This window comes from Hylobates moloch, unplaced genomic scaffold (assembly GCF_009828535.3).
Source record: "Hylobates moloch isolate HMO894 unplaced genomic scaffold, HMol_V3 SCAFFOLD_2, whole genome shotgun sequence".
Classification (NCBI taxonomy): Eukaryota; Metazoa; Chordata; class Mammalia; order Primates; family Hylobatidae; genus Hylobates; species Hylobates moloch.
Genome location: NW_026652277.1, coordinates 125,388,594 through 125,414,255, shown reverse-complemented (window position 1 = coordinate 125,414,255; position 25,662 = coordinate 125,388,594). Strand labels below are relative to the sequence as shown.

The 25,662-nt window shown below is 43.5% G+C and overlaps 1 protein-coding gene across 2 annotated transcripts in view; it reads right to left on the bottom strand.

The window, feature by feature from the left end:
• The window catches only part of SOBP (sine oculis binding protein homolog), a 171,208-nt gene that overhangs the window by 11,047 nt on the left and 134,499 nt on the right, over positions 1 to 25,662 (bottom strand). For both annotated transcript variants that reach the window (XM_032156032.2, XM_032156023.2), the window contains one exon: positions 13,140 to 15,095. In XM_032156032.2, the coding sequence (XP_032011923.1) occupies positions 13,143 to 15,095 (1,953 nt within the window). In that variant the 3' untranslated portion in view covers positions 13,140 to 13,142. The remainder of the gene's footprint in view (positions 1 to 13,139; positions 15,096 to 25,662) is intronic.

The following is a 25,662-nucleotide window of genomic DNA, read 5'->3' as shown; positions in this document are numbered from 1 at the left end:
CTGATGTTAGTTCATGGAACTCAGCAGGCCCCTGGCCCACAGCTCTGCTCCCCTCTCCCCACTGTGACTACAGGAGCAGGTGTCACTGTGTCCCTGTTAAAGTGGGAGATGCTAAGTCCTAGATGAAAAAAGGACAGGATCCTTGTCCTCTTCTGATTTCTACCACCCTGACTCTCAAGACTGAGGCCTTCCAAAAATTCTGCCTGTGACAAAAAACCCAGATGTTTACTGTGTTAAGATTAAGTGTGTTACTTCTCTATGTTATATGAACAGAGGCATTCTAGGTGAAAGAGAAAGAATACAGAGAAAAAAGCAGCTTCATGTGGCAAGTAGCTTTGACCTGTGGGTCAACAGCAGATTTTAGGATTTAGATGAGGTCTGGGAAAGCAGTCTTCTCCACACTTGATTCATTCTTTACGAACAGCCCATTAGCAGAGAGAGGGAGGCAGAAAGCTTCATATTAGTAGAAATGCCATTGCAAAACGTAAGAGCTATAATACTGATTTCTCCCCCAACAGCAAAAACGATGGAGAGTGTGGTTAATAACTGCTTTTCTGCGACCCTTTAACCCCTCAACCCTAGATGTTCAGGCACAACCTATTTTCTCTCTGGAACTGGCTTCCTGATGTGAGGAAGCCATGCCATGGGTGGCAGAAATATGACTCTAGTGCTTGGCACAGGGCATGTAACTGAAGCAGCTGCAGTCGGATCCCATGTCCCACCGAGAGGAAAGGCAGATGAGGACTCAGGTTCTAATCCTGGCTGCGCCACCTTGTGACCTTGGGCACTCGCTCTCTTTGTTGCAGTCTCAACTTGTAAAAGTGGAACCAGAGATTTTATGAGAATTTCTGGAATGGTTTCCCTAACCTCTGAGGTTGACAACGTGGAAGTGTTTCATTATTTTCCATTACACATCCAAGGGAAGAAGTTCTGGGCTGCAGGGGCTACCATGACAATTTTTGTAATAAGCATCTACTATGAGCCAGGTAGCTTCGACATTTTAACTTGTTATTTACATTGGAGCTGATAACTGCACGAAGTAGGGGTTATTGTCTTCATTTTTTATACATAAGCCATGGACAGTGGTTTTGCATGGAAACTCTGGAGCCAGGCTGCCAGTCATATCTCAGCACTGCCATTTACTGGCCACATGACTCTGGGTGGCATACTTAACCTCTCCATGCCTCAGTCTCTTCATCTGCAAAATGGGCTTAATAATGCTAAGTCTCATGCATTGTTGGTATGTAGCATTTAAAACACTGCCTACATGTAGAAAGTGCTCAATAAATATTAGCTATTATAATTATTTAATGAGAAAATGCAGGCCCAGAGAGGTTGTAAAACTTGTCCAAATCCTCACAGCTGGTAAGTGACCCAGCCAGTTTTCAAACCCAGGCAGGTCTCACTCCAGCCCCGAGCTCTGTCCTTAGGCAATGCATCCTTTCTAACAGGATGGCAACTGCCATTTTAGGGCATCTGTGATGAGCCACACCTTATACATTTCCTTACCTGTCTCTTACAGCAATCTTATTACTCATGACATAGAGACTGAGGCTCAGAGAGCTGAAGTCCCTTTCTCCCTCACCTGGTAAGTGTCTCTGCTGGGATGTGAACCCAAGCTGGCCCAACTCCAGAGCAGATATTCTTTTCCACTAAACCACACTGCCACCTTCCTTCACCACCAGGAGCCCACTGGCACCACATGTGGAAGCTTCTGAAGGTTTACAGCCTGGAAAGTCAAAAAAGAGAAGAGGACATCTCCAAAAGGTTGCCAAACTTTCTTAAAAGTAGCTGCAGGCCATGGGAGGATCTGATTCTGATTCTGAGAAAATCTCCGGAGATGTCTAAGGAATATAGATCAAGCCCCCTGGGCCTTTCTGTTGCCCTTCGGTCTAAGGAGAGACAGTCTAGGCATCGCTGTGCAACCTCCACATTCCGCATCCGTGAAGTCCGCTGCTGCAAGAGCCAGGGCCTGCATCTGTGCACGCATGAAACAGCAGCCCACATCTGCCCTTCCCTGCTGGCTTAAGGCTCAGAGCTGCTGGTTGGTCAGAAGGGTGGGGCCTCTGTTTCGGTGGCCATCTGGAGCCAAGCCAGCAACTTCCTTTTTAGACCCTGGAATGGTCTGTTGATTGTGAGATTTCCTTCCACTGTGCATTGTGACATTTCCTTAGGCCCACTCAGCACAAAGAAAGTTCTTCTCACTGTCCAGAGACAATGGCTTTCCATACTTAACCCATAGATCTGGCAGCGCATGTCCCTCGCACTCCAGCGATGACGTTCTCCAATGTTTAGAATCAACTGCTGGCAATTAGCCTGCCATCAGAATGCAACCATCAGCTTTAGCAATGCCAGTCTTGCAGTCTACGAACAGCTGCTCAAGTAATTTTCCTCAAACACAGATTTCATCTTGTCATTCTTGTGCTTGAGGCCTCAGTGACGTTGCCCAATGTATTGAGTACAAATTCCCCAAACTCCTGTTCTACCACCTTCCCACTCTCCTCCAGCCTCATGCTTCTCACCCTCTGTGGACAAGCCCTTTGTTCCAGCCAAGCGAACCGGAAGGTCATCCCTAACACAGCTTGCTCTTTTCTGTGTCTGTGCCCTTTAACATGCTACTTCACCCCACATTTCTCCACCCCTGATCGCCAGCCCACATCCCTCCTCAGGTTCAGAATTCAGAATTCATCTACCAGAAGGCACTACATCAAGGCAGCTTCATTAGCTGTTCCTCTATGGAGACGCTTTCATTCATGTGATCACTGAATACTTGCGTGCTCATTCTTCCAGCCCCTGTGCTAGGCACTTGGTTACAACAATGAGTGAACTGGACCTGGTCCCTGCTCTTGCTGAAGCCTACTGTCTGCAGTGTCACATTGGTTTGCAGGTTCTGCATGTTGCTTGTAAAAGTGACCTTGGCTTTTTTTTTTTTTGGTCTCTCAGTAGGTTATTAGTTCTTCAAATAAAGTCAAGGACTCCTGCCACACATCCTCCCCCACTTTTTTCTTTTCTGTCTTTACCTCTCTCTCTTGTCTTTTAATAACACAGACTTGAGCAAAGTCAGCATTAGATATTGTTAGTGCAAAATGGATACGTTTTACCCTCTAGGGAAATAAATGAAGGCTATCTCTGAACTACGAATGAGCAAAAGGGGACTGCTTCCCTCTGTTTGGATATGATGAGGAGTTATTAAGTTTCACAGATTGTAATATATGAATTAAGTATAAATTTAGGATTTATAAAATCCAAAAATAGGATTTTAAAAGTTATTATTGCTATGCGTAGGCCACACACACACATGCACACACACACCCAGAGCTAAGACAAAGGACAAGTTGATCACCTGATCAGACAATGAGAAGTGCTGTCAAAATCAGGATTAGAACCCTGAACCAGTAGCCCTCATCTTCATTTGCAAGTTTATAATGCTCTTCTACCAAAAATTTGTCATAGTCTTTCAATCAATATTTAAAGTTCATGTTGCCTAAACCTTGGGGATTATGAAAATAGCCACTAAGTTCCATGTTTATGATGCCATCTTATTTAATGGGAGGATTGAAGAGACCTGCATGTATTTTTGGTTTGGCAAATCTTAGAACTATTTTTTCAACATTTGGGTTTGGATAAAACCAAAACTTATTTTGCCAAGCACTTTGGCCTTAATTTTTAAACCCATGGGTATTTTAAAAGAAATTTGATCTATATGTTTCTGACTCATTTACACTTAACTCATGAGAATGCTGTTTGGTAAGAGCTATTAGATGTCCAAGCAAGTTTATAAGCCTTTTAAAGCCTTCTTTTCCCCGTTCTTACCAGAAAGTTGTATTTTGCCAGCCATAAAAGAGTGTGAGCCCCAGGGGCCTGTGATCACTTTGAAATTTATAACCTCCAAAGCTTAAATGGATTCTACGTTTGGAAAAAGGGTTTCCCCCTCCTCTTTTTCATATTAAGTGCACAAACAGGCTACCTATGATAAAGACAGGATCCTACGTCTTAGCTTCCAAGATGGCTGAAGGCAAATAGTAAAGAATTCAATCCAACCACCAATAAATTGTCCCTAAGACATTTCAGAGGAACAATATGACACTTTAAGTTCATGTGGACACAGACTGAGATCCAACACTCTAATGGGAAGTTTTTTGTTTGTTTTTTGTTTTGAGATGGAGTCTCACTGTGTCGCCCAGGCTGGAGTGCAGTGGCACGAATTCGGCTCACTGCAACCTCTGCCTCCCAGGTTCAAGCTGTTCTCATGCCTCAGCCTCCCGAGTAGCTGGGACTACAGCCACGTGCCATCACGTCCAGCTAATTTTTTGTATTTTTAGTAGAGACAGGGTTTCCCCATGTTGGCCAGGCTGGTCTTGAACTCCTGACCTAAGTTTGATCCACCCGCCTTGGCCTCCCAAAGTGCTGGGATTACAGGAGTGAGCCACCACGCTCACGCGTGGGACTCAATACAGTTCAAATTAGAACACTTTAGCTTTTGAGTGCTGGGGAATTTCTTTGTTTTAAATCACAGACAACCAATCTTGTTTATGATTTTTTAATACATTTTTAAAATAATAAAATAAGCTGATTCTACTAAAAATGACATTTGAATTAAAACCAGAAAAGCAAGAATGTGAATGCATGCTGCAGCGACTTCATCTTGTGTCTTCTATAATCATGCTCAGATACTACTCAACTATAGTATTCTAGTGGGAGAAGGCTTTTGGGTAAAGTACTTAAAAATGGCTTATAAAGGCCAGGCATGGTGGCTCATACCTGTAATCCCAGCACTTTGGGAGGCCTAGACGAGTGGATCATGAGGTCAGGAGATGGAAACCATCCTGGCCAACATGGTGAAACCCCATCTCTATTAAAAATACAAAAAAAATAGCTGGATGTGGTGGCGCGTGCCTGTAGTCCCAGCTACTTGGGAGGCTGAGGCAGGAGAATCGCTTGAACCCAGAAGGCAGAGGTTGCAGTGGACTGAGATCACGCCACTGCACTCCAGCCTGGCAACAGAGTGAAACTCTGTCTCAGAAAATAAAATAAAATAAAATAAAAGCTTATAAATATTTAAAGTATAAGCATCTAACACATTATAATGACAAAGTTTTACATTTAACCACATGTGCTCCAAATATCTTGAAATTACTCTAAATATGGGTTTAAAATATCAAAAGAGCTTGTTGATGGAATGCAGAGCTTTGCAGAGAAACTTAAACCTGATCATTCTTGCTCCCACAACACCCAATCTGCACAATTTTTAAAGTGTGCATGTGTAGATTCCTTTGGAAAGAGATCATGTTACAGGCTGAATTTCTAAAACAAGAGTTGAAGGATGAAATACAGGGTTTCCCCTTCTCTCACCAAATGCCGTTTAGCCACTTTGCTTCTAGATAATTTGTTATTGTAGGTTGGTTCAAATTTAAGACAGTAACATTTTAGAAACACTTGCAGAACTAAGCCAGCTGCAAGGAGGATATCATTACAAATTGAGACACATGTTGTATGGGAATACCACTCATTTTCAATACCAAAAACATGTCTGGGGAAATAAGCCATGCAAATGAGGGAAAGATCTACTTTTTAGTTGTATTTTTTTGGATGTTAGGTCGATGTTCCATATCAAATGAATTCATGAAGCATTTCTCCCTTTTGTTCTTTAAGTACTATCAGTCGCATTCTTACTTCCCTTTTTACCCAAAACAAAACACAGCTTACTATATCAAAGACAGACAACAAACCAGAGGTTCAGAGGGGAAAATGATGAGACAACTAGTGCTGGTGCAGCCAAATATCTGGATGGGAATGAGGCTGGGAGCACTGGAAGCTTTGATTTGCCCCAGCCCTGACCCCTTGGCTACCTGGAAAGCCAGGTCTGCTCTGCCCCCATCTCTCTACTCAGGGCTGTACATCTGGGCCACATAGTACAATGCACAAGCATTTTTTTTTATGATCATAATTCAGTCCAAGGAGTGGCAGAGTTAGGTAACTTGACTGATTTCCAATTTAAAACTATGTCGTACACTCGGGACTATTTTAAAGCATTAGAGAATAATTCCAAGTTTTTGTTATTGTCATTTGCTTTTGCTCCAGTCATTTTTCACTAGAATCTTTTCGATGACCCTTGAAATAAGTTTTGTGCATGTGTGTGTACTTCCCCTCCTTGTTGATGGTCTCATGTTCCCAGTCCTGGCCCCACCCTATTTTTTTTCTATGCTGTGGAAATCCACAAATCTGGAGAAGAGCTCTCTGCAGTTAGTATTTAGAACTGGTGTCTGAAATGGCGTTTACCCCATTTCCTTGAGAATGGGACCCTGTTAAACGATGCCAGTGCTAAATTGTTTATTTTTTAAAGCTAATTTCTTTCTTTCTCTGAATGAATTTCGTTTATGCCCTTTGAGGCACTAAGAAAAAGTTTACACATGCAGAATGCATTGCCCTAACATCCATCCACACAGAAAGTGCTATGCACTTAAAACAGCAACTGAAGGATACAAAATAAGTTGTGCAGGACATGGTAAAAGAAAACAGCATGGCCACCCCGTCCCTCTGGCACGATCTCTTAGGCAGGAAAGTCTGGAAAAGGCGGGGCGTTCGGGTGAGGGTAAGTGTTCCACAACATGAGGTAAGTGTTCCACGGTGCAGTGTATTTTGGTCCTCAGTCATCTCTGCCCCTCTGCAGCACTTGTCTGCATGAAGGTAGGTGTAAATGATTGAACATGCTGCAAAGGCAGCAGCTTAGGCTGGCGAGGGAGTGACTCATTGGAAACCAGTCAGGGAATTGATTTCCAGTGCCCTCCTGGGCAACGGCTGGTTAATAGCTGGCCGAACGCGTCTCTCTTTCCAAGTGCAGTCTCTCCAAGTAAAGAGGCATACTGGGGAGATAGGGAACATGGGCAGTGCTCCCAGACACTGCCATATCAACGCCCTGGTGTTCACCGACCTGTCCACCTCTCTGACTCTGGCCATTCTGCTTTCTTGGCCTCAGTGGCAGGGTAGAAGATCTTTCCACAGAAGAACAGTGTCTCCCTATATCATACAAATTTTGAAGGTCCAAGTGCTGGGGAAGTATCTAGCTTATTTCTTTTCTTGCTTCTCTTTTCTTCTTTCATCATAGACCCTTGTGGGAAATGGTAACTTGAAGAAAAGTCTATAACCTTTTGCATTGTGTCACTAAGGCAATCTTATTGAGGCAAGTGCTACATGATGTAGCTCCAACTTTGATTCTGCAGTATTAGGTCCACAGCAGAAATTGCCAAACGATATATTCTAAGAGAAACTTTCCATTAATTCAGCTTCCTCAGAGAAACAAGAAAAATTTCAACTCAGATATTGCTCCATAATAAGGTAAGATAGTCCTTCAGAGATATAGAGCATACTTTTTCTGGAGCCAAAATCTATGGACCTCTTCTCCCATGAAAATGCCTCTGTGCATAGGCACATAAAACTTTCCATAAAATTTCAGGGGGAGTTGCTGAAGGCCATCCATGGACGAGTCCAGGGGGCCAGGAGACCAGCTTTAGGGAGCTGCCATATGGATCTGGAGACAGAGCCAGGACCAGTGCTGCACTAGCATGACCCCGAGTGGGTGCCTCCTCCAAGTCTCTGCCCTAAGCCCTTCCTTTGCTTCCCTCTAGTCCCAGTCCTGCTGAAGATGGAAGGTTATGGGTACATCTGGAAGTAATAAATATCCAGTCACAGATGTCATTTCATATTCCATCATAACATGATTGACATCATATATAAAAGTTGGATGCTTGTACATTAAAACCTTCCCTCCAAGTCCCTGGTCATAAGGGTTAACATGGTCCCAGCAGCATTGAATGGGACATACCTCAGGCCAATCTTGACACCATTCATTCCAGAAAACTTTCCCCTACAAGTCTGAAATGATCACAGGAAGCACACTCCCAAGTCCTCCCACTAACATGTGTCCATGACACAGACCTGGTGTCTTCTTTCTGGCTCTTTGAAGTAGCTCTACCTAGAACTATATGTGCCAACTGCACCCTAACAGACAAGCTAACCCTTACCTTAGGGATTGTCACCAATTAATATTCCCAATAGTCAAGTACTGGACCATTAGATAGCACAAGTCTGACACAGGATCCGAGCATATCCCATTTATACTGATTTCCCCTTGTCACTCTCAGTTTTCCTTCTTTTCCTTGTTTTAAAAGTAGACACCTATAGTATTGTTTCGAATGTATGGACTGACTTCCCAACCTCCTCCCAGACAGCCTCCTCTCTTGAACTTCTCGGTTTGAGAAACTAAATTGGCAAAAAACTTATTTGTGACCTTCACCCTTTTGGCTTCTCCAATGAAGCAAACTCCTCGCCTTGGAACAGTTGTTTCTAGGACTGGGGCTCCATGACCAGACTAATAATTAAACTCCAAAAAGCCAAACTACAGGTGCCTCCTCCAGCTTTCCATGAGAAAATAAGAAGTCAAGTCCCCCTGCTGAGCCTGGAGTAGTATCATGGAATTGGGACCAGGGAAAAGGGTCTCATATTTTCTTTCTGGTTTTTGAAACTTAAGAAATTTGGGAGCCACACACACCAACATGGCACATGGATACATATGTAACAAACCTGCACATTGTGCACATGTACCCTAAAACTTAAAGTACTTAAAGTACGATAATAAAAAAAAAAAGAAATTTGGGAGCCACAAAGGTGGAAAGTTGTGTGGACCTGTTGCTCCTTGAGAATGGAAAAAGTGATGATGAAAGGGTTACTCCTTGTACGCATTTTTTCCATTGATTATTTTACTTAAAGAGTCTATGTCATTTCCCTGGAATACTGAGGAGGGGGAATATTTTCTTTTGAATATCTTCAAACATTTGCAAATGGTTACTCTGAACTCTCCAATGTACCATAAACAAGTGTAAACTGTAGAAATGCAGAAAATGTACAAATACAAACAGCTATCCCCCAAGCTCCTAGGCAAAGACAAAGAAGGGAGTATTCCATTTATAAATGGAATTCTTTGTGGATAGAATAGTTTGGAAAATGTTTATACATTGTTTTCCTTATTATTTGGGGGGATATTTTTTCCAGCTTACAGAAGCTGCAGAACTGGTATTTGGAGTCTTAAAAGTTGAAGATCAAAGGAAGTTTACAACCTTTAAAATCTTCAACTAAATTAGTTCTGCATCTGGGGAAAATAGCTGTCCACTGAAATCATTTGTAATCATATCAACACACAAGAATGCATAAAGGCAGGTAACCAGGAACAGAATAATTTCCAAATGGGGAAAAAAAACCTGTAATTTACAAAGAACTAGCAAATAAGACTTCCTTGAAGACAACTGTAGCTGCCTCGGTTGCTAATTTCTAGATACTTTGGTCTGCTTTTGATTTATTTTAAATGATTTTTTAAAACAGTACTACAGACTGGGCGCGGCGGCTCACGCCTGTAATCCCAGCACTTTGGGAGACCAAGGTGGGCAGATCACTTGAGGTCAGGAGTTTGAGACCAGCCTAGCTAACATGGTGAAACCCCATCTCTACCAAAAATATAAAAAATCAGCTGGGCATGGTGGCATGTGCCTGTAATTCCAGCTAGTCAGGAGGCTGAGGCAGGAGAATTGCTTCAACCCAGGAGGCGGAGGTTGCAGTGAGCCCAGATTGCGCCACTGCACTCCAGCCTGGGCAACAGAGCAAGACTGTCTCAAAAAAAAATAAATAAAATAAAATAAAAATAATAAAATAGTACTACAGTATGAAAAAGGCAGACATAGTGAGAAGAATGAAGATGCTGACTGAAGTTATTGACAGATTATCCTATATAATATATAATGAATATATATGAGAAATAATGTATAATGAATCACCAACAAGCACATGGAGAAATCATTCACCTCCACCTCACCCACCACATCTCAGCCTGAGTTTTGGTTTTGGTTTGTAACGCTTTCCACTTTGGCTTTAACTTGTCACCAGTGTTCAGCATCAGGGCACAAAAGCCATATGGTCCTTTATTCAGTGGATACATTTCCAATTTCCCCAACCATATGAATGGTCTGGGTTTCTGAAGGCAGAGAAGAAAAACAGCACCACATGTGCACAAAAAAACAGGAAGGGACCTGGGTGCGTTGGCTCACACCTGTAATCTCAGCACTTTGGGAGGCCGAGGTGGGTAGATCACCTGTGGTCAGGAGTTCGAGACCAGCCTGGCCAAAATGGCAAAACCCTGTCTCTACTAAAATACAAAGATTAACTGGGCATCGTGGCACGTGGCTATAGTCCCAGCTACTCAGGAGGCTGAGGCAGGAAAATAACTTGAACCCAGGTGGCAGAGGTTGCAGTGAGCCAAGGTCGCGCCACTGCACTCCAGCCTGGGTGACAGAGCCAGACTCTGTCTCAAAAAATTATAATACATAAATAAATAAATAAATAAATAAATAAATAAATAAATAAAATAAACCAGGAAGGGCCAGAGAATGTGAGTAAATTGTGGCAGGTTGAGACTGTGCTGTGAGGTGACACGGAACTTCTGAGGGCAAGAGGAAATGTGATTTAGTGGAGGAGAGGTGGTTTTTCCCCCATCTTAAATCACTTGCCTTGTCACCCTTTCGTAGCTGACAAAGCCTGAGTATTTCTGATTTTAAAGAAAAGCTGTAATTTCTTGGGGGACCCATCATTGAAAGAACTCTTCAATCTCAAGAGGTAGTGGGCAATTTCATCACCACATCTTCTGAAATTGGCTGGAGCCAGGTTAATATCTTTAATGATTCTGGTCCACCTACAAGACTGATTCTTTATTCAGAAACATATATCATCCAAATAGCCATCGTATATTTTATGTTTTTATGTTATTTTGGTCCCATGCTACTCATACGTTAGTGTCACTATTCTTGACCTGGTCACTTCTCACTCCAGTGATGGTATCATAGTAAAATCTCTCACCCTCTCCCATTCTTGTTTCAGCCTTGCCTGAATGAGTGATATTAGAATGTGTTTAAAGTGACAATTTCCAATGCTTTCTGACTTTCTGAAGGCCGTCACTTTTTTTGTCACACACCTTCCCATTACTCACAGCTTTGTCAACCAGATTAAATTACTCTCGTGAAGAAATCAGGGGCATTTTCAATTGAGGTGACTGTGAGAAGGCTGAGGCCATCTGTCTTCAGGCAGCAGAACTTGTAGATGTAAAATCAAGAAGGAATGGTGAACTCATTTTTAGTATTCTTCCTCTACTGGCAAAGCCATCAGAGGAAAAGGAAACCTCGAACGATGGTGGCTGAGAAACCTTTCTTCCACAACCGACAAGTCTCCTTGCTCTGGTCTGTGCTTCCCAAGCAATCTCCTGGCTATGCTAGGGGCCCAACTTAGAGACCAGGGACTGGACACACCACAGCAAGTGCTGTGCTCCACGTTTGTATTTCCCACTGTAGAGTAACGGGTTGGTAATGTAGGCTTGTTGGTGCTGCAGAAACAAGAATTCAACTGTCTGAACACTTAGAGAAGTTAGGAGGTAGACTCAGTTTTTGTTTGTTTGTTTTTTAAGAAACTTTCTCTTACGACAACTGAAGGTTGTTTTACCCACTGAGGTGGGTAAAACAATTTTAGTATGTAGGGTAATAAAGAAACTAATTAGCCTATTCTCCTATAGTGGTTTTTAAAAAAATGCAGCTCTGGAGTCAGACAGCCTGGATTTGCATCTCAACTCTGCTAATTTGGTAAAATCTTGGGCAAGTTACTTTAATGTTTCTGTCTTGGTTTCCTCATCAATAAAATGAAGACGATAATTGTCCTATGGATCCAGATCCAAATACTACTGAAAAACACTTAGAAGACAGCCTGCATACAAATGTGAGCAATTATTCATCTTATGAGATCCACTCTCCTGGCCCCCGCTTCTTTCCTCCTGGAGTTTGCACTCCCACCAGATGGGGGCACGCCATCATATTTGCCTTTGTATCTCCCTAGTCCCTGGAAGGAGCAGTCTACAAGTTAGGTACACTTGTACCTATAATAATAAATGCTCATCTCTCTTCTTCCTCTCCATAAGAAGTTGATAAACTCAACTGAATTTTGGCCTGTTTGATGCCCACTCGGATAGAGCGGAGAGCTTGGGCTGTGTCTGACAGGCCTGAGTTGAATACTGCTTCCCCATGTACGGGCTCTGCTTCAGGCACAGTATCTAAGCTTCAACTGCCTCCTTGGTGAGATACAGATGATGCCTATTCCACCGAGATTGGCAGGAGGAGCAAATGAGGCCACCTCTGCCTATGACAGGCACACATGTTAGTTCCCCTTCCCAATACTGAAAAATTTAACTCACTCTCAGCGGCTCACTTGGCATTAGGCAGGAGTCTATGAGGTCAGAGATGTGCGGTGTCACTCACTTTAGCAATGCCACCCTCTTCCCTATCGAAGCCTCCCATTACCTGCAAAGGTGAGCAACTCATCAGCTGAGCCGCCGGGCCCCAAAAGGGGGAGAGAGCAAAGCTGGTCAGTGACGCTTGAGGCCTACCCTGGGGGACGCTGTTTGGTGCCAAACTGCAGGAAGGAGACCCCATGAACAGGAAAGACACCCTGCCAGGCAAATAGGACTCAGTGGCCTGGGTTCAGTTGACATATGCATGTAAGAGTTAGGTTTCACTCTCACTTTACAAATGGAATCCCGTCCTTATCAAAAAAATTTGGTGACATTCTGCCAATGAGGCAACCAGCTCTATTTAGTAGGTGGCCCAGCTCATGGGTTCACTGGACATTTCACCACTGCCCTGCAACATCATGATCGCACATTTAGGTGTCCCAAGTTAATCTCTTCTCCCTCCCCCCATCCTCCTCTTCTCCAATAGGGTGATTTACGGAGATGAGCATGATAATAAAAGTGTAATTGGAGAGACAGTATTTCATGACAGGTTGGAGACTGAGCTCTCCCCTCAAGTAAGTGACCTGGGGCTTGGCACTCACACGCTGTGGCTCAGTTTCCTCGGCTGTAAAATGGGAATGATGCTACTGAACAACTCAGCATCAGAGCTGCTGGCTCAGAATGTTGATAGCGTGACCACACCGGGTGCAATATAAAACACACACGGTAAAATCATGACTATAATTACAACTCTCGCTTCTGCCTTGTCAGAAGTAAGGAGAGGTGCACTGGCTGGTGCGGAGGAGTGCCCGGCGGACATACAAACCTTTTACTTATTCTGATTTCTAATTCGGAGGCACCTCCTTTTGAGCGGCGGCTCCAGGTCCTCGGGCCCGGCGCTGAGCATGGGCGAGGAGATGATGCACGGCGCCATGGCAGCCTTCTCCGCGGGTTTTGGCACAGGCTGGATCACGCAGCCGGTCTTGGGCAGCATCCGCAGAGCATAGGCATGGTCCTCGTCCGCGGGGTTATTAAGGTTCGGGTCTGACTTGTCGCCCCCCGCCAGGGCCTCCTCGCCCATCAGCTTTTTGGCCGCCTCCCCGTCCAGGTGGCAGTTGGAAGCACAGTTGTTCTCCTTGACCGATTCTAGCTCGCTCACCGCCGGTTCCTCAGGCGACAGCAGCTTTTTGGGGGGCGCGGGCGGCGGTGGCGGCGGCGGCTGCTCGGGAGGCGGCTCCGCGCTCTTAGCGCCCTCGGCGGCGGCGCCGCGCGTGCCGTTCACGATGACGTTGCAGGCCGCGGCCGCCTCGGGGCCCGCCGGGGCGCCCGGGCCTGGGTCGCCGGCGGCGGGCGGGCTGCAGTGGCCGTCCCTGCAGCCGCCGCAGGTCCTGCGCTCCGCGGCGCCCGGCTCGCGCTCCGCCTTGACGTGCGCGTGCAGCGCGCGGTGGATCACGTTGTGCAGCCGGGCCCGGTGGCCCACGGTCAGGTCGATGACGCCGTCCTGCGGGCCCTGCAGCACGCCTGGGAAGCCGAGCTGGCCGCCCGCGCCCGGGGGGCCCAGGGGGCTGCCGGCGCGCCGCGTCAGGTCCACCACCTCGCTCCGGCCATGCTCGGCGGGCGTGGGCGCCAGGCTCAGGGCCTGGCCCGAGCAGCCGGGGGGCGAGTCCGCGGACTTGGACGAGCCCTGCTTGGAGTCCCGGGGGGACAGGGAGTGTCCGCTTGGCTTGCCGCCCGCCGCCGCGGAGTCGCCAGGGGCGCTCGGAATGAAGTTCTCCCCGTTGCTGGAGAACCCGTTGGGGGGCTTGGAGTCGTTGACGTGAGGGATAGGGATGGGGATGGGGATGGGCACCGGTAGGGGCACGATCACAGGGTACGGCACGAGCAGGGTCGGGGGCGGCACCAGCGGGGCAAGCGACGGCAGCCCGAAATTCATCATCTGGGGTACCGGCATCGGGCCATTTGGCATCATGCTCACTGGCGGGAAGGGAAGACTCGGCAGCGGAGCGCCCGGGGGCGGCGGGGGCAGCAGGCCTGGGGGGTTCCCGGGCATGGTGGGGGTGCTCGGGGGGTGGATGTGGGGCGATAGCATGGGCCGGTGCATGGGGCTGGAAGTGGGGCCCAGGTTTCTGGGGCCACCGGGCGGGGGCCCGATGCCGGGAAGCATGGGGTTGGACAGGGGGCTGTTGGGGTTGGAGGCATGGTGCGGAGGCCCGCGGATGAAGGGCGGGCGGATCTGCTGCATGATCTGCTGCTCCATGAAGATGGGCAGCGGCACCGGGCCGCGGTTGGTCATCACCATGGGAGGGCTGCGAGGCGGGACGCCAAGGGGAGGCCCGATGCTAGCAGGTGGCTGGACGGAGACAGGAGGGATATTTGGAGTCTCGCTGATGGGGATGGACTTGGGCACTGGCGTGGGGATTTTAGTGACAGAGCAGTTGGCAGTGTCAGATGGAGAGACGGTGGTGGACGCTGACGGGCCAGGGCCCTGGCTTTGGCCAGCTGTAGCCACAGGGGAGGGGGCCTTCCTCCGAGCATCTGTTAGCGGGATATTCCAAGAGTCTGGAGTGAGCAGCTGCACCCCGGTGCCTTCTGCTTTATTTTCCATGGGAGGGTGTAATGTGCTGCACAGCCCAGCTGGAAGATTGGCCTGGGTCTCTTTGTAGAAAATGTCCATTTTGTATTGATTGAGACATTTTGCACTGCAGAACTGAAGCCTTCTTTCCCCGTCCCCAAAATCCAGGTATTCTTTTGTGTGTCTTATGTGCTTACACCAGTCACATACCTACAACACAGTAATAGAAAACCACAACAGGTAAGACAAGCAATTTACCTGGGTAGATGACGTTTCGTGTTTCACATAAAGGTTCTTTTAAACTTTACCAGCACTTCTCAAACAGGCAGAACTGTTTCCTTCTAAAAGGGTAAAATTCTGAAATGTTTGTAAAATGATGGGTTGGCTTTATAAATATGAGCCCTTCAGAATACCAATTATCAAAACCTCCTATTCTTTCTTCTTAAAGAAATTGTGTTGTCCCCTTTAAGCATGACTTAAAGATGGTTCTGAGAAAAGGGAATATATATACCTGTCCAATGTACCTGCCCACACATTTTCACTTGTCAGAGAGGCTCATTGTAAATGCAAACCTAAAGAGTTTTGGAGGGAAAGGTTCTCCAGAAAGTTCAATGGGCTTGAAATATTACCCCTTACAATTCTCCTCATGCGAAGTCACTTTACAGTGTTGACTATGTTTGATAATGCAGTTGGAAAGAGTGTACTGTGTTAACCAATAACACAAAGCGCTGAACATCATTATGTCTGGCTTCCAAGGAGAAACTTGGAATTAATCATGAAGTCTGTGTGAGGTTTAGCTATTCCCAACCTGTGATGTTGCAGCAAGCTCGAATTATTTTTTGAGCTGTTTGCCCACTCTCTCTCAGTAGTCAGAATTTTTGGTGACATTTCTTGGCAGGCAGTCTTATTTAACAACTTTTCAAAAACCAGAGAACATTTTCCAAAAGTTGTTATGGCTTTTTCCCCCCTTCAAATCTACTCCTGGCAAAAGAAAGACATCACCAAATTTATTTTAAAGTTGGGCTGCAGAACTAATTAAAGGCTGAGAGCTTTTCCCAATTGGAAATCACTAGACATCAAAGTTCAAAAAATACTCATTCTCAGCTTCAGAACCCATTACTTTGGAGAAATTATTGTGATTTCATTAACACATTAATTTTGCAACACCATCAGCTCTCACAGATGGTGAAGACATGATCTACAATTCAAATATGACTCTTGTTTGCACAAATGTCTTTCCTTCATATGGCATTTTAAACAAGAATTAATATGAGTAATCTTGCCATAGCTATAAACAGATAAACAGATGTCAAAATTTTCAATAGTTCTTTCAGTGCCTTACTTTTTTTTGACAGAGTTTTACACACACAATCTTTTTTCTTTTTTTCCTTTTTTTTGGGGGGGGGCCCATTTTCTCAGCACTCAAGCCATACATAGCAGCAAAGAAAGAATTGTGAAACAGTGCAATGGGGAGTCTATTGAATTTGAGTCTCTCCCCCAGTAAAGCACTGGTTTCAATATTGTTCTAAATGAGACCCTGTTTTTGTTGAAGAGGCTGTCTGTTGTTCTGTTGTTGGTGCGTGTTGGTTTTTTTAAAAAACTATCATAAACTGATATAATTAAAAGATGATAAATTTTAATAATGATTGGTCACATAAACAATGCAAAAACAACATATGCTGGGCATTTGATTACTCATCTCATTTAACTCTCAGCTCTCCTTGATTGTAAACAGTGGTGGCATGCTGGTATGTGATCATGGGCGAACACACACGTGGCAGATGTGGGTCTGTATGTGTAAATCCACTCTTTTCCTTCTCGCTTTTTTTCCACTGATATTTGCAGATAATAAACTTGATGGTGTGAGATTGAACAACATGTTGGCACACATTCGTGTTTTGTTTAGTCTCATCAAACTGTCCTTTCAAACTATTTCTTGCAAAAAATTTTGGAGAGTGAGAAAACTGCTGAGTTACCTTTGATGATTAGAAAGGCATTCTTTCAATTTAGCTATCAAAACTGTTGCTGTTATTAAAGTGGTAAAAAAAAATTTCAATGCTAATATACTCCTGTGTTTTACTATAGTGTTTCATGTTCCTGTTGAATTAAGGAAATTTTTTATCATAATTGAGATGCCCAGTTTACAAAAAAGTGCAGAACTGCCTCTGATGAGAAGAGACCCACAGAATCCATCAGACCCTCAAATTTTTCATTTAGATAAAGGTTAAGTAAACAAGTATTAGAAACATGATGCATGTAAGTTATTGTTTTATAAACCTCATCATTTAAATAAAATTAATGTATAATGATATGGCACTTAAATTCCACTATGAAATAAAACCACCTGCTTCTGTTTCAATATTACGCATCCACAGAAAGCCTGAAGTGCAAATTTACAAGCTTGAAGTGAAGGATCAAAAATAGCTTCTTTAATCATTGACTTAAAAAAATTATCAATGAATTAAACCAATTAAAATAATATACCCATTTTCTGGCATATTTTTTTGGATCTTATTTTTTAGCCATAAGGGAGAAGAGTTTTCTGAAATCCTTAATTGGTTTTTAAATTGCCAGATTGAATTATTTGCCTTCAAAGGATTCCTGTTTCCTCAAGCCAAATAAATATTTTCAAACGGAGTAAAAAATAATAATAATCTAAATATAATTTATATGTTCTCCCTTCCCTTCCTTCATTTTCAGTAATCCAATGATGAATAAGGAATGCTCATAGATCTATCCCAATTGTCAAATGAGAATTCTCCACCATATCTCATCTATTTTGACATAAAAAGAATTACAGACATCGAAGTTAGAAGCAAAATCCTATCTCATCAAACTTTCCCATTAAAGCAAAGGCCTATGGTTAGCTGCTTGATTTTCAGCAGCATCCCAAATTGTTCAAGTAGTAGTGTGACAGTTCATGACTATCTTGTTTTGGGTAACGTGAGAGAGAGAGAGTCCTTGCCTTATTAAATTTCAATTCAGAATACTGATCTAAAAATACAGAAAAGCAATCTTTCTGATGAAGCAAAAAATTATTAGAGGAAAAACTGTCACTTAAGAAATAATGAATCAAGTCTGTCTTCCAGGACTCATCATTTAAGATGAGGTCAATGAATTTATGGCACAAATGGCTATATCATGTGAGGCAATAAAACACGGTACTATCATTCATTCTACATCTAACTAATGACACACTTCTAGTAATTAAAGATTTCATCATAAGAGCCTGAACTGATTACTTAAGATGTGGTAGTTAGATGAAAATATATACCATATCCCTCTCTCTTTAATAAAACAACATTTGCATATCCAGGAAAACACAACACGTGTCTCATAAACTCTGGTTTTCTGAATTGTGGTGTGGTGGGTTATTCTTTCCTTCTTTCACTGACAGCTTTACATTTTATTTCACTTTTTAACTTTTTGAGGAATTATTTTTTCCTCATTATGCCAAGAAGTACCAAAATTCCTTCAGATATTTTAAAAGATAAAGATTAAGAAGTGCAGGGATTTACGCACTGAGCTCTGGAATGATTTCCCCCTAATTTCACCCCAGCTTTGTTTCTGTTGGAATCTGGCCTCTTTGGTTCCACTTCTCTCACTAACAGGTCCCAGATTGGACAGAGGCTGAAGCTGTTTAATGATGCCAATCTGGGGACCCAATAACCAGCAAATGCAATGCCATTGAGCAAGACAGCTGAAATGCTTCATATCACAAATACATAATGTATCACCAGGAAGACAAAAAGATCACAAAGGAGATAAACAAATGCGTATTCCATTCAACCCTATAACAGCAGTCCTCAAAAGATTAAATTTACCTTCCTGGGATGGGTCCAACTCTAAACAACAGAATGAACATTTCCTTTAGTCCATTTAGAGTATTTATATTTGGGTGGCTGACTGCCAGGGTAATACTTATAAGCTCAGTGGCCTGATGGATTCACTCCTTTCCTGTGAAATAAATGTGTGGCAACCTACACCGCTCAACTGCTCCAAAGACACTGCCTCAGCAGATATATCACTTGCTCCTGATATAAGAAAGCCAAAAGGCACGACTTGTGGTCCTTATAACTCTTTCCATCTTGTATTTCCCTGGAAAGAGAGAAAGCTATTCATGTTGGCAACTGAGCCTTTATTTTTATATAAACGTCAAAGTCAAGGCCAAAGTATGCCATGAGGTTACCCACATGGGCATATTATACAGGTTCTTCTGGGCTTAAGAGAAAACTCAGGCAACTGGCGGAGGGGGACAGGATTCCTAATTAACACATTAATCAGTTGTTAGCTGTGGGAGTAAAGTTAAGCCTTTAATGGAATCCACCACTGCCTTCTGAGTGGTAATCTGGCATCAGGCAATATTTAATTAAGAAACCCTTTTGCTGAAGTCTTTAACTAGGCAAAGATGTTTGTAGCAATGGAACAGTAAAAAAAAAAAAAAAAAAAAAGAAAAGAAAAAAAAGATATTAGCACCTCCGTGAATGCCATCATGCCATCAACAATTTGAAAAATAAAACAAAAAAAATCTGCACATGCTTTCCACCTCATCTGACTGTCTACTAATATATCTCCTAGGTAACAGCTCAGAAGTTGTAGCTCCTTAAGCAAAACTGTAGCTTATCATAAGAGGGAGGTTCTCTGGGCCTTGGCATGTTGACTGTGGCTCTGATCTCATAGTCTAGGCCAGCTCAAAAATCATGAACTCATTCAAGTGAAGCAAAGGAGGATGGAGGGACGTGGGCAGGGGTGCTCAGTGTTTTGAAGGCTTTGGGGTCTGCTCTGCCTGTAGACAGTCACCTCACAGCATGAGTTGAGGGCCTCAGACTGACCCACCTGAGTACTTGCTCCCAGCCCTACCCTGGAATGCTGTGGTCCCAGTATCAACTGTTCCTTTGGGTCTAGACACTGCCACCAGCAGGGCCCTAGTTCAGTGTCCCTGAGTGGCAAAAGAGACTATGGAAATCACATGGGATTTAGAATCAAAAGATGTTGGCATGAATCTGGGCTTTATTCCTTATTAGCAGTGCAACATTATGAAAATCTCAGCCTCAGTTTCTTTATCTGTAAAATGGAGCTAACAGTCTAATGATTGTGTGCTAGGCATATCACTAAGCTTCTTACAGAGTATGTATGTTCAATCTCCAGCCTGTCCCACATGTTTTACATGTGTTTTATGGGGAGGATGCTTCTATGGCTGCATGATGAGGGAAAGGGAGATTTTCATCCACTGCTTTCCTATGAGCCTGTGTGTCTTTGAGATAAAACAGGGCACGTTTCTCTCTGGGCAAACTCATGCTACACCTCACAGATACCAGCCCTTACCTTGCTCCCTAGGAGGCTCTGTCCCCAGGGCTAACAGAGGAGCTGTCTGCAGGGACAAGGAACCAGCCCACAATTCTATGTGCATCCCAGCTGCCCACCATCCTGAAAAGCCTCTATTCAACTCCTGCTGAGTCCTCTTATTTTTCCAAGGCCAGTCATTTTCTAATTCAGGCAAAAGCTTGATAAAGCGACATGGCTGCTTGGAAATGAGCGTTAGAACCATTAAAATGAATCATTCCTCTTCGGCTCAACTGCTGTTTGAATAGTGGAAGCCATAAACTGTGCTATGCATATTTTATTAAAAAACAGAGCTGATGGACGATCTGCTTGACTCATTACATGGCAGAACTATCTTCCAAAGGAAAGGCCAGAAGCCACAGTATCAGGTGCCTTTTAAGACTGGATGACCCCACCCTGCCATGGTAGAATGTTCACTTGAGGGAAGAGCCCCCACAAAGTGGGGAAGGGCACACCAACACTAAGCTCACCATTCCAAGTTTTTCTTGCAGAGCTGGATTTGAGTGAAGGAAGGAAAAAGATGACCTAGTCATAGACATGCAAAGCCATATGGAATTGAGAGAGGAATTTAAAGTAGAAACAGCAAGGGCTCTTATACAATAAAAACAAATGCATGAAGAAGTTCATTTTCAAAACAAGAAACTTTCTGCAGGTTTAGATTCCAACATGCTGGTGTTTGCTACATAGTTCTTTTTATTTGGGCTTATTTTTTTGTTTGTCTGTTTTGCTTTGTATTTTATTCATTCTCATTCTCTAGCTTGCTCTAGCTCTTTCTCTCTCTCAAATAAGATTTGGAGCTCAAGGAGAGGCTAAAGAATATATTTGTTAGAAGTGAAAAAATCTCATTAGAAAACTGCCCTGTAGGAACTTTATACCATGACTCAAGTTCTACTTATCTTACAAATTTTAAGCTGGGTTCTAGAAATCTTGGCCCAGGTCACAGGAGCAGATCCTTCCTTCTCTTTCTCGTGTGCCATGAGCTCTGTAAGGCAGAGCAGAGATGGGCTTGGTTTTCAGGATCTCAATGAGCTTTAACAAATGGCTTATTATGGACCCAAGTCTCTGATTCTACAGCCAATGCAAGAAATGGAATCCTGGCCTGTATTCAGAGACTGCAGGCCCACCCTGACAGCCAAACACATGATTCAGAAGATGACTTTTCTCTTTGGGCTGACGTTTTAGGTTGCTTAAGAGTATTAATATACCATGACAAAACTCTCCGCTTCATTTAAGGTGGATGAATGCAACTTACACCTTCACAATACAAGTCATCCAGATGGAAACTAAAAAATTCAATTGTACATCAAAAAACCTGGTCTGCCTGGTACCAAATGCCTGCCTCTTCGTTTTCCAGTTATTTGGTCCTGAGAGGGCACAGAAATCACCTAAGAAATCTCAAAGCAGTGAAATTAAGCCCTGAAAGGAACCTCAGTGATCATCTCGTCCTCTCCTCCAACCTCCAGCTCCTGGTGGAGCCAGGCATTTAATCCCTGTGAGCCTCAGTGCTCAGCTGTAAAAGGAGATCACCACAGTGACGACCCTGCCCGGGAAACATGTGAGAAAGAAAAGAAACTGGGAGGGGACTACAGACATGGAAAATGTGCCTCCTAAGAAGGGAGCAAAGTCCTAGCCCATCTCCCATTGTCAGGCCGTCCCATGCCCATTTTATCAGCTCCAGGTATCATAACTACTCTCTGCCCTGAAAAATTTGCCATCACATAATCCAGTTTACTCATTCAAAAGTGAACATTTATTCAGGGCCCATCATGGGTGAGGTACTGTGCTAGGAACCTGGCACATGAGTAAAATGCAGCTCCTGCCCTCATATGAGGTAGAATCTGCCCCAGGAAACTGGAGGCACAAGTTTTTGTTTTGTTTTCATTCAAGCATCTCTGCTTCAAACTGAAGCTTAAGAGAAAACTGATCTTCTATTTTTAACACTTTTATTCATTCAGAAATAAATGCTGTGCTGTGCTCCAGAAGGCAATGGGCTGTGGAACAGGGCAGGAGAGACTTAGTACACCTGCCCTTGCGGAGTTCAAAATCTGTCTATTAGCTATCAGTGGAAAAATTAGCACACACTCTCCTCTATCAACAGATTTGTTCTAAAGGTTAAAATGCAACTAACAGCTTTTAGCAAAAAAAATCCTTAATATCTACTGTCTCAATGTCAAATTTCCCTTTGTTCTTCTAACCCAATACTGTGACTCCTCTTTTTTTAAAATGTATTATCTGAATCTTTTTTCAGATGTGTATTTACCTTATTTACTGTAACTTTTTGTTTTTCAAGTATATATTTGGCTCTCTTTTTGTGTCATTTGTTGTTTTTCTTCCTGTTTTCTAATGAATATTTGAAGTTTCATTATTTGCGACTGTAAGAGTTTAAGAAAAGTTGCAGGGAAGGACTTTGGGTTGTACTCGTATATAAGGGAAACCCATCAAACTAATGTGTTAAAAAGTGAAGTGTGCTAGTTGCCCAGCTTCTGTCTGTGGTCACACACCTCATTTCTTCCGTCATGCAAACTTTTTTTAGAAAATGGCAAAAATCATATTCTAAAATACGTGGTTTTAGTTCCACAACACAACTTATCAGACATCAGTAAGAGGACTTTTTGGAAGGATTGCTGTGATTATCAGTGGTATCTGAAGCAGTCCCTCTGACCCCCACCCAGGGACTTTGAATCTGCCTTCCAGCCTCCTCACACCCTGGGTTGTATCTCACCCTGGTGATGGGTGGTACCCCTGAAACACCACAGGGCCAAGCTTACGTTGTGTGCAGGTGGCCCAGGTCAAGGGCACTGCTGAGCAGAACTAATGGCACCTCTGATAATCCCTCATTGTGTCCACTACCTTAGCCCACTCTCTGGCTGCTTTTCAAAAACCTGCAGCTGCTCCTAGTGACATCTCATCCACTCACCAACTACATACTGATTGCTTGGGCTCTGCCAGGCACCTGGCTATGGGCTTTACTTGCATTGCTTCATTCAGTTCTCTTCTGACAGTCTCTTGCAAATTTTCTGCACCCTGAGCCATAGCCTGAACCTACCCGTGGGCACTCTAGGTTGCCCAACTCAGCCCCTGGTGTCCACTTCTGCCCAGTCCTCAAATATCTCCAGGACACTCTAATGAAAGTCATGGCTTTTATTATTGTGACTACTGCAAACCCCAATTTGATGTAATACTAATAAATTATACACTAGTAACAATAGGTAGCATTATTTAAGCTCTAGTACCCATGCTGAGCATGCTACATGAATTTCCTCACTGAATCCCCACAAATACCTTATCATATAGATAACTGGGGGTTAGATAGGTTAAATAACTTGCTCAGGATTACCCGTGCAGATAATAGATTCTAAGTTAAATCTGTCTGGCTTCAAAACTCATACTGCTCCACTATCTCAAGGGTTTTTTGCACTTTCCTACAAATTACAGGATTAAGATAGGTGATTAGTATTTGATAATAACTTTCTGTTTTAAAATTCCAGAATCACTGACATTTAGAACTCTAAGGAACTTCACAGGTCAAACCCAACCTATCTCCCACAGCAAGCTTGGGTTTCCTTCTACACATAGGTCCTCTTCCAGGTGACATCCATACTTCCTGTGACAGAGACAAACATTCATACCCATCTACACAGCCAAAAGAGTGATTCATACCACAGCGATCTTTCTCCTTTGCACCAATTTTCCTGGTGGCTTGCTAAAGAGGGTTGTAATATAACTGCAGGTCTCTATGCAATATAATTGAGGCAGTCTATTTTGTTGTCAAGCAGCATTGATTATTAGAAAGTTTAATCACTCCACTTCCCTGTCACTTCTACCTACTGTTTGCCAGGGTCTCCCAGCACAGATCAACTCCTCTTCCAAATCTCAGTCTTTGAAAAAATTAAAAGGAGTCATCATATTTGCTCCAGATTGTTATTTTTAAACATCCCCAGTTCTGGCACCCAGTTCCCAGGGAACAAGTTCCCAGGGCCCTTCTATGCTGTCTGTCCTCCTAGGGACATGATAGTGAGACCAGCTGCCACTGACCCAGGAATATACTTCACCTTGTTAATGCCCCTCTTAAAGGGTGGAGCCCAGAATGGAATGCAGTAGCCTGACTAGCAGAGAGTCCAGTGGAATTCTCCCTCCCTCATGTAAAACACTGTACCTCTGCTAATGCCACCCAAGAATGCATGTGCTTTTCAGCAGTCATGTCCCACTGTTAGGCCTTTGCTTTTCATATATATTTTTTTTATTCTTTACTCTGTGCATATGCTTACCCAAGGTCTTTGCTTTTTAAAAACAAACATTTATTGACTATTTGCTATATTCCAAGCTTGAGCCTTTCACTTCTCTTTCTTAATTCTGGCAACGAACTTGTAAAGGAGCTATTTTTCCCATTTTACTTAAAAATGAGAAAACAAAGATTCAAAGAGTTGATGTGGTTTCCCTAAACCCTCTCAGCCTATAAATAGTGAAGCCAGGATTCAGATCCAGAACTTCGAACACATCCTCTTTTCACTCTACTATGCTGCCTACTTCACTCAGAGTTTCTGGTCAACCGAAACCTTTTTCTTCTAAGGGCTCATCAACTATTTCTTTAATAATATATTCAAGGTCTTCTGAGGGTAAGCCATCAAACTACTTGTCTAGAGTTTCAGAAATCAGAAACCCTTTCCCAATTTTAAAAATTTGGTCAACATTTGTCCATTTCTGTATTTTTTACAGAGCAAAGATCAACCAAAAGTAGATATGAAATCATCTACCAATTTCCTTTTGTAAGCTGGAAGATCTAATTTGCTTAGCATAGCAGGTGTTCTCTGCCTATCTCTCTGTCTCCCCCTGACTTGGGATTGGTACCCTTTTTTATGGTATTCCCTCCTCTTTGCAGTGTAGAGAACATTCCCTTTACGGAGACAATGGAAACCAAATAAAATTTGCCCACCCCTGCCTTCTCATCCTCTTTTGTTAAATATTACATGACTTGCTCTAAATACTGATCTATCCACTTCTACTTCTTTTTCCTTCTATGAACATAGCGTTACTAGCTCCTTAATTAACTTGGGCATTCCCCCAAGGGTTCAGCTCCTTTTGCAGCCTAGCCTTCCTGATCTAATTTCATTTTCAGAACTTTACACAAAGCCCCAAATAACTCCCCAAACTGCACTGAGCCTCTAATTGTAGGACCAAATCCACCTTTCCTTGGCACTTCAAAAAAATCTGCTTTTCTAAACTCCAGGGAATGTGGCTGATCATATCCAGCATTTTCCCCCTCTGCTATCACGTATTCCAAGATAGTGCCACTTCCCTACTCCAGCCACATTGCAAGTAGCCCTACCCTAGATTAATCAGATGATGGTCAAAGTAGGATTCCCTTCACTGCTCTTCCACCTTCTCAGAACTCTCCACAAGGCATGAGGGGAATTATTAACTGCTCTGTTTTGAA